The following is a 9,319-nucleotide window of genomic DNA, read 5'->3' as shown; positions in this document are numbered from 1 at the left end:
GTCCCACCAGGGCCTCCTTACAGAGTTTTGCTGTCAGCTTGATGTATTTTCAACTTTACATCCATCAAGCAAATTGTCAAAAGTCCAGAAATGCTGACACCACCTAAACATTCAAAAATAACTTCAAATGATGTTTAGTAAGAAATCATTTGAGCAGGTGAGTTTCAAAATAATATCATGAGAGCAGATTTCTCACATGTTTTGGTGGCCTTTCTTTTCAAGATACATACATGACCCTGGAGCACAAAATCAGTGGGCATTTTTTTAAATTAATAATAAAAAAAAGAAAAGCTTTCTATTGATGTATGGTTTGTTACAATATTTGGCCAAGATTTGAAAATATGGAATCTGAGGGTGGAAAAAAATATTTCTCAAAATATTTCAATGCATATTACTAATCAAAAATTAAGTTTTGATCTTTATGTAATATCCTAATGACATGCAATGTATTGTTGGCTATTGCCACAGATATACCCTTACTACTTAAGACTGGTTTAGAGGTGCAGGGTCATGTATATGCATGAAGTTTGAGTTTAGTTTATTAATAAGCATATTTAGTCATGTTGAGTATTATTTTAAAGTTAAAATGTAATATTTATACAATATACTTTTTATTCAGTTATTTTCTATCTATAGACATACAATATACATGCATAAATTATATATACACACACACACATATATATGTATATATATATATATATATATATATATATATATATATATATATATATATACACACACATGTCTTATGTCTTTTTTTATTTTCAATGAATTAATTTTATATAAATTTTTATATACTGTATAATAAACAAACTACTCTACTAACGCCTCCATGCAGTGATTTATTGCTCTAGTATATTAAAATAAACACAGAAATTATAATCAAACAGGTTTTATTGTTTAAATACACAAGCATTTGACGCTTCAAACTGATTCCATTGTTATACAGAAGAAGTATGAGTTTAGACTCTACCTGAACCTGTATTTATGTGTTTACTTGACACTTCTTTAAGTGTTTCAGCACAGCAATGCTGAATCGAAAAGACCCCGATCAAGGGTCATGTCATGCCCAATGTCTTTTACCAGCATAAACAGGAATTGTGGGGTCACAACCTCATTCAGGCATGGGCTCCCCGAACTGGAACATGTCCTGATCGTAGAGGTCTTCAGGGATCTCTTCGTCTCCATCAGCAAAGAACGTGGGGAACGGCGGGTTCTTGTTGTTCTCCAACCGAGTGGGCAGAATCGAGTCCCTGACCTGATCGAGCAAATACAAGCACTACATTTAATCAACCAGAGAAGAATATATTCGACTAGGTACTATAAAGTCATCTGTTCTCTTTGAGAGAGTTTAACTTTCGGTTGAATGTGTATGTAAGCAACTCTGAGACGAAATGCTGACCACATATGATCGATTCACTGATGCACTTTGGACACACAAACGCCTCTGCGCATTGATATAGATGAATCACTCAGCGCAAGTGTGTTATAGCGTGCCAAGGTCAGCGCTTGTGCTGGCATGGACAGTACAGTACGCATCTCTTTTTTTAGCTAAACACGGCTGAAAGTGAAGACAGATGCAGAAAAGATAAAAGCAGATCCTTCACCTTCACAAAGATATTCTATCTGAGGACAAGTGCATTTGACTTTGAACACTTGAGAGTCTGAGTGAGGTGTTTTACCTTAACAAGACAGTTGCGGTGACCCGGTACAGAACCGTTAATGTAGAGGATGTTATACTTGGTGTTGACCCTCCATACCTGCCAGGAAAAAGACCTCAGTGAAAAAACAAACACTCACAAACCATTTTTCTTACTGGGTGACTTTACAGCATGTGTCTCCTGAGACCAATGCCACCCAATATCTGCAAACAAAGCAGCATCTTGTAAACTGCACAGTGCAATGCAAAGTATCAGCAGAAGATGCATTCTGCTTTTCAGACAAATGAAAAAGGCACGTGTATATACAATATTTATACATATACATATATTCTAATTGTTTAAATGTTTTGTGCATTCCGGTAGGTGTACCTTCAGGCCATGAGTGGTGTTATAAATGTTTCCCATCCTGCCTGGCATCTTTTTTCCTTTAAAAACTTTTGCTGGATCCTGAGAGCAAGGAGACAAGTTACTTGACTCATCCATTAACCATTCAAAGGGCACGCAGAGGTCACTGTAAACTCCAGAGAGACCACACGGGACAGTCACAGCAATCCAAATGACTGACGTGAAACCTCTCAGAGAGGAAAGTGCTGCCATATCTAAAAAAATATACAGTGTGGGGAAAACCTTGTGTTCCTGAGAAGAAACTCAATCAGTTGCTAGTATCTCTTAAAAAAAAAATTTGGGATCAAACAGGGAATGACTACACTACTATTGAAAAGTTTAGCATTTAATGAACATCATTTTTAAATCTAATCACAATATTGTGAAATATGATTATAATTTTAAATATGCTTAGTTTTCAATTTCAAATATGACCAGTCATAAGCATCACATGATTTGGTGCTTAAGAAACATTTTTTACTGTCATTAATGTTAAAAACTGTTGAATATTATTTCGGAGGAAATAGTCATACTTTTTTAAGAATTCATAAATAAAAAAATCTATATAAATATAATAAATAATATAAAAAAATCTATAAAACACACAGGAATTACACTGTGAAGCACACTAGCATGAACTGATACTCTGTAAGTATAGAAATAACAACACTCACCCCTCCGGGCCCCAGAGAGCCTGGTCTCCTGTGTGTTTTAGTTTGTCCATGGGATGCTGGCTGACCTTTGAACCCCCAGCGCTTCATCACTCCTTGAAAACCTTTGCCAATTCTACAATAAAAAAAAAGATCCAAGTTTTAATACAGTGAAGATGTAAACAGAACATTTAGTCACACGCTATGTAACATAAAAGACATGTGTATAAAGCTGCAGACAGACAGGATCTCAGGCGTGAAATAGGGCTGACACGACTCAGATGCTATGAGTAATCAATGAAGCAAGGCTCTCTTCATTAAAGGTGATGGGTGTCATTTCTTTGAAAATACATTGTTATCGCTGCTTAATATGCAGTGCAAATTCACTCAAAATACTGTGGCACCATCAAATCATTGCTCTGTTTTTTTTTGTGCAACATGATCAGTTTGTCTGACCAATTGTGGAAAAAAACACTGAAAATACAGAAAAAAATATATATAAACTATTATTAATATCTATATAATAAATGTGTTATTCTAATAGGAAATTCACTTTTTTTTTACATTGTCTCTGCATATTAAGCTGGAATGTATACATCTAACATCTAGAAAAGTACAGTCTTTTTTTTTTTATATAAATTTTTATTATAATTTTTATTTATATTAAATCATTTAGAATATCGTCACTTTAAAACTTGTCCTCGACTCACGTTTTTGCTGTGACATCCACATACTGTCCTGGACGGAAGTGAGCTGCATAGAGAGGAGTGCCTAGACCAAAAATAAGTAAACGAATAAACAAACAAATAACAACAACAATGAAACACATAAAAAAAAAAAAAAAAAAAACAATAGCAGCAAAATAGTAAAAAAGTAACAATTTAAAAAGAAAAAAAAGAAAAAACCACAACAGATGAAGATGAACGTCAGATGAAGTAACCTGGTTTGATGATAGCGTTATCGGACACACAAAACGTGGTGAGCTTCTGTTTGGGAGGAACTCCAGCATTCCGGAAAATCTCTAAATATCCCTCTGGCCTCTGTGAGAAAAACAGATTGACTTTCAATTACTTCAAGTGATTTACTAACTTACATAATCCTACAAAAGGAGGAAGGGAAAATGAAAAAGAATGCATTAAAGCCCAACTGCTCTGCTGTGTTTTGGGAGTTGATTGACTGGCTCAGGAGAGACTGAAGGCTCAAACTGAAGGTCAGGACAATTGACAATTATACTTCAAGCAGCACTTTGTGGCAGCTGTCAAATATAGACGGATGACACACAAATATGCACACCAGCTTCCTGCCAAAAGGAAAAAAGGACACCGAACTATGTTTTTTTTCTGTTACACAGAAAAATTTTGTTTAACTTAAAAAATAAACCTCCCTTCTATCATTTTGACATCCATCACTGTTAATCTTAATTTTGCAGCACATATATAAAAAGACTACAAGAATACAACCAAAGTTGCACAAAAGAAGAGCAGTCTTGGTTTTCTAATTTGATTTCCCTTAACATGTGCTCATACACACACTCACGTGCACGCACACACACACACACACACACACACACACACACACACACACACACACACACACACACACACACACACACACACAAGGTGACCTCTACATCTACTGAGAGCTCAGTAATTTCTCTCCAGAAACTCTTCAGGTCTTATTATCCCTCTCCAAAGATGCAGAAAAGCTCTAGTAGTCTATTATCATGTTCCTCCTCAGAGAGGTCAAGGACCGCAGGAAAGGTGAAGAGACAAGGGTTCGTTATGAGGGGAAAACGGTGTAAGGAAAAGCGTCCAAGACTTTTCTTACTCACATGAAATGGAGAAACATTCTTTCCACCCACAATCATAGCCGCTGTGTGCCCATTAAATTCTTCCTTGGAGAGATGTTTGACGACATGACAGTCCTGCACCTGAGAGCGAGGTTTAGATGTGTTAATGTCATAATTGATTGAGATGGTACGGGAAGTTCAGCTTCCTTGAACAAGCTTGGAAAAAGTACAATGCACAGGAATACTGACTCAACTGAAGCTGATTCTGACTCTTTAACTATAACCATGTTTCCATACTACAGCAGCACAATATAACACAGCAGATTAAATGTATCTATCACAAATCCTCTAATTCAGTACAATGAGGAGACTACTGTGAGATGAGTTGTTACGTTAAACCTACACTAGTGGGGAGAGAAGGAGGGGAAAAAAAAAAAAATCACATTATATACATATATTTATACATACACACACACACACACACTAATGAAAATCCCAAACTGAGTATCTAAGAAAATTAAGAATATTACTTAAGACCAATACAAAGCAAAGGATTTTTATTCATACTAAATTTGGGATTTTCATTAGTTCTTAGTTATAATCATCAAAATTAAAATGAAATACAAACACTACAGCGACCAAAAGTGATGCTTGGAGGAGTTTTTGTGATTCCACATTCACATACACCATAAAAAACAAAACACTGACAAATGTTGTCAAATGCTTTCCATTGAACGGAGCTAACAGTCGCTAAACATTGCTAGATTGCATCATAACGGCATGTTAACAGATCTATATAAAGATAAATATACATTGATGGAGGAGTCTTGGAATCATGGTTTGCCTAAGAAATTGATTTTGTTGCTTGACTTTTGAAAAATGTCTCAAAAGGGGTGAGGAAGTCACTAAATCTAGGGACAAAATCACTAAATTGTTATCACTGGCAATGGCTACATTATAATCAGTTATTAATAATTTGTCTCTTGTGTTTTCGTAATTTCATTTTATGACAGCATGGCCAAAAATTAAGACCACACAATAAAAACAACAAATAAACAAATCAAATAAACAATAAAACAACTGTCTGTATGCAATCTTTCATTATTATTTTTTTTAAATCAAGGGTGAAGATGTCAAATTTTCTAGGCCGAACATTACTTTTGGTCACAACTATAAGGTCCACAACTGTCCATCAAACTTTTACAAGAACTGCAGGCTTTCCTGTTGTGTTGTTAGAGGTATTAACGGAACTCATGTTCACATCATAGCTCAAACTATAAACCACCTACCAATATAAAACAATTTTAATTCATCAGTAATAATTTGTGATCATTTAGAATTTAGCATTTTAAAAAACATGTCTTAAATGATTTAGTTACATTTAGTTACAGTTAATGATATAATTTAAAAGTACAGTTTAAAAGGCTAAAGACATCATTGTAGTCTTTAGTTCACAACAATTAAGCCATAAGAACATAAGAATCAGGGGTAGACTTTGCTAAAAACTTTAATTAAATTGGAACACCTGAATCAATACCCAGCTCTAATATATTTATATGTGTGTGGGTTTGTGTATGTGTTTAAAGTACTGTTGTCAAACAATATAAAAATAGTTACCCCTCTTGTGTAATAAATAAATGAACTTAAACCCTCTTTACCTGCAGCATAGTCACTACGTGTCTCTCTCCTGATTTTGTCCACACAGGCATCATTCCGAGTTTAACAGCCACAAGACCGACTCTCTGGCTCCCTGAGGAAATGCAGATCACAAATCAATACAACCATTAAAACCGAAGTAGCAATCAGGGCCCATATTCTTAAAGATCTCCTATTTTAGTTTAAACATTTCTAGCTAGGAGTTTTTGCTTAAAAGTGATTCAGGACCAAACTAAGTGCAACTCTGAGCAAAGAAAAGACAATAACTTTTATCTTAGTAGGTGGAATTGACCCCTTTGCTAGCTATGGCATTTTATAGAATGTGATTGGTTGGTTGTCCAAGAAATGAATAAAAGAGGGACTCTCTCTCTCTCTCTCTCTCTCTTCTTATAGAAGGTTGTAAAAGACTCAAATCACCGCTGATGCTGCATAGCGGCATTTTCAACTTGCTAATTATGTTCCCTCTTCATGTTTCATCCATTTTCTTCACTGCTAAAGAACCGCTAAAGTGTGTTAAAAGTCCTCGCCCATACTCCTAACAATTTCTGGTCTTAAGACCTCTTTTAAGCTTCTGAATTACATTTTTCTTTACTAGGATCTTTTCTTTCATTTTAAGAGGAAACATCCATTTTTCTACTAATTTTCTAAGAATTTTGTCACTAGGAGCAACTCTTAGCACTAAGCTTCTTTAAATAAATACCTGGGCCCCTATTCAGGTAAACAACACCGTTACGAGCACAAGCACGCTGCCTCCTGTAGGTCTGGAGTGGAAATGACACCCAAAGACCTCAGGACTTCTGATGTGACCCACCTTCAACCCACTCATGTCTGGGCCAGGGCTCATCCTTGAGAGGGTTGAGTTTGTCTGTGGTTTGTTGTTTATATTCCTCCGTAACGACCTTCTTCAGAAAGGAAGTATTATCTTCTGTGAGGTGCTCATCCCACCATGTGTTTGTCCGATGTGTTCTTACACACTGAATGACAGGAGCTCTGCTGAAGACACCGAAAACAAGGGCATGATGGAAAGAGCCATGCTTTATACGTAGATATCGCGTACATTAATTTATGATGATAATATTCCGTTTTTTAACAGAAAATACCTCTGCAGCGCTGCTCCAGCTCGGCAAACGGCTACTGGCGCTCCTCTTAGCAAACCATCAGCAAGTCTGATAAACCTACACGTCAGTGCTGTCATCTTTATTACTAATAATTATCAGACAACACAACTACAGCTCATTCATTTAGCCCGATCGCAGCATTGAAGCAGACATAACAGTCTCGTGTTTGCCCTGCAATAGAATGACATTCCTTCCACTTCCGGTGTTACACGGAAATGCCCTCCCCGGTCTCTGTCGCTTCAAAATATTGTTCCTTTTATTATTAGTTTACTTAATAACATGTTATAAACTAATTGGCTACATACGCCCTCAGTACTGTATTATTATTTTTGAAGAGGGTAAAAAAATCGGTTTATTGTTAAAGCTCTGTTATAATGGTAAAAAAATAAATAATAATTGCTAAAATAAATTGTTCCTCACACAACGAAATCAATAATCTAATCAGTTGATTTTGTTTTAAATTGCGCGTTATACAGTGCTACTATGGAAAAACTATATTTTATTTATTTAATGTTTGTTTGTTTGTTTGTTTGTTACAACTAAAAATTAAAATATTAACTTGCTCAGAAGTAGCTGTTACATAGCGATTGGCACATGTTTTAGCCTACTAAATTTTCATACAGTTTTAAACCGTATGTTACCCTGTGACAAGTTAAAACATGTTAATAACCAAACAATATAATCAAAATTTGTTCTTTGCAGATATTCAACCTTCATGTGTGATATGTTTTTGGTGAATCTCCTTGTTTGTCTTACAAAACCTAATCTCTGCCATGGTGGAGCAAGAACATTTTTTATTTCTGTCATTTAACCAACATCATACTTTAGAAATTTGTCAGAATGGACAACCTCACGGACATTAAAATGAATTAAGATGCAGAAAAGACAGAAGGGATGATGTTGGTGGAGGTGAATGGACGATCAGGAGGGTGAGGGTTTTGAGGAGGACCTTGGTGTTGCTTTAGCCTTCCATGGGTTCAGATAGAGCCCTAAAGCACAATTCAGCTGCTCCCTTGTCCTGCCAGCTGCTGCTTCCATTATGCTGCCAGCTAAATCAACCACCCTGCCAGCTGCTTCTTCCTACAACCTGCCAGTTACGTTTTCCTCTGACCCGCCAGTTTCCTACCCTTCCTGCTACCTGCCTCATCCAATCTCACATGTTGTCCAGCCCGCTGCCAGTGATGTTCACACTCACGGGTCCGAGGAACATTACATATGTACATATTTTTGCAGCAGGTGATGATCCCTTCCAGACACCGGGATAAACTGACCACACACATTTCGGACATTTATAAGGCTGAATGAATCTGAATCTGAGCATATATCATGGCACTCAGCATCCAAACCACTTTGCATAATTAACATGCACACATATTAAATGTTCGAAATAATTAAATTGTATATTATATTGTGTATAAAGTTGCAGGGTTATATTTTTAGCAATAGCCAAAAATGTATTGTATGGGTTAAAATAATATATTTTTATTTTATGCCAAAATTCCTTAGTATTTTAAATAAAGATCATGTTCCATGAAGATATTCAGTAAGTTTCCTACTGTACATATATCAAAACGGTATTGATTAGTAATATGCATTTCTAAGGACTTAATTTGATAACTTTAAAGGCGTTTTTCTCAATAATAAGAAATAAATATTGTCCTATCCCAACAAACAATACATCAGTTGATGGCTTGTTTATCCAGCTTTCAGATGATGTATTAATCTCAATTTCACAAAATTTACCATTATGAATGGTTTTATGGTCCAGGGTCACATATTTTTAAACACATTCAAACAAATTTTTATGCGCACTGTGTTTTTATGCGCTCTTTTTTATTATCTATGTATAAATTACAAACATATTTTGAAAATATTTACATTTATATTCATATATATATATATATATATATATATATATATATATATATATATATATATATACACACACACACACACACACACACAGTGCACACACACTATTTAAACAAAAACATATTTTATAAGTGATTAAGCATGATATAATTATTTGACAGCACAATAAATATGGACCTTAGTTAA

The 9,319-nt window shown here is 35.3% G+C and overlaps 1 protein-coding gene across 2 annotated transcripts; it reads right to left on the bottom strand.

Annotated features, from left to right (window-relative positions):
- Positions 1-879: 879 nt before the first annotated feature.
- On the bottom strand, positions 880-7,482 carry mrpl3 (mitochondrial ribosomal protein L3). Of its 2 annotated transcripts, none has more exons than XM_043218498.1 (10): positions 7,244-7,482; positions 6,955-7,136; positions 6,146-6,237; positions 4,530-4,628; positions 3,639-3,738; positions 3,409-3,469; positions 2,723-2,834; positions 2,034-2,111; positions 1,686-1,763; positions 880-1,261 (listed from the first exon to the last, which is right to left on the bottom strand). In XM_043218498.1, exons 1-10 carry the CDS (start codon positions 7,336-7,338, stop codon positions 1,118-1,120), a joined length of 1,041 nt encoding a protein of 346 aa, XP_043074433.1. In that variant the 5' UTR covers positions 7,339-7,482; the 3' UTR covers positions 880-1,117. The 2 variants fall into 2 exon arrangements, with proteins under 2 accessions (XP_043074433.1, XP_043074434.1); XM_043218499.1 differs by having other exon boundaries at positions 6,955-7,133.
- Between the last annotated feature and the right edge of the window lie 1,837 nt (positions 7,483-9,319).

Source organism: Puntigrus tetrazona, chromosome 19 (assembly GCF_018831695.1).
Source record: "Puntigrus tetrazona isolate hp1 chromosome 19, ASM1883169v1, whole genome shotgun sequence".
NCBI lineage: Eukaryota > Metazoa > Chordata > Actinopteri > Cypriniformes > Cyprinidae > Puntigrus > Puntigrus tetrazona.
The sequence above is the reverse complement of the archived record's forward strand: the minus strand, read 5'-3'. Positions and strand labels throughout refer to the sequence as shown.

Excerpts from the sequence above, each read along its gene's own strand:
- mrpl3 (XM_043218498.1), bottom strand. The coding sequence starts at position 7,338 with ATGACAGCACTGACGTGTAGGTTTATCAGACTTGCTGATGGTTTGCTA. Across the intron at positions 7,137-7,243 it reads GCTGGAGCAGCGCTGCAGAG|CAGAGCTCCTGTCATTCAGT; the intron begins GTATTTTCTGTT and ends CGGTGTCTTCAG. Across the intron at positions 1,262-1,685 it reads ACCGCAACTGTCTTGTTAAG|GTCAGGGACTCGATTCTGCC; the intron begins GTAAAACACCTC and ends TTGCTCGATCAG.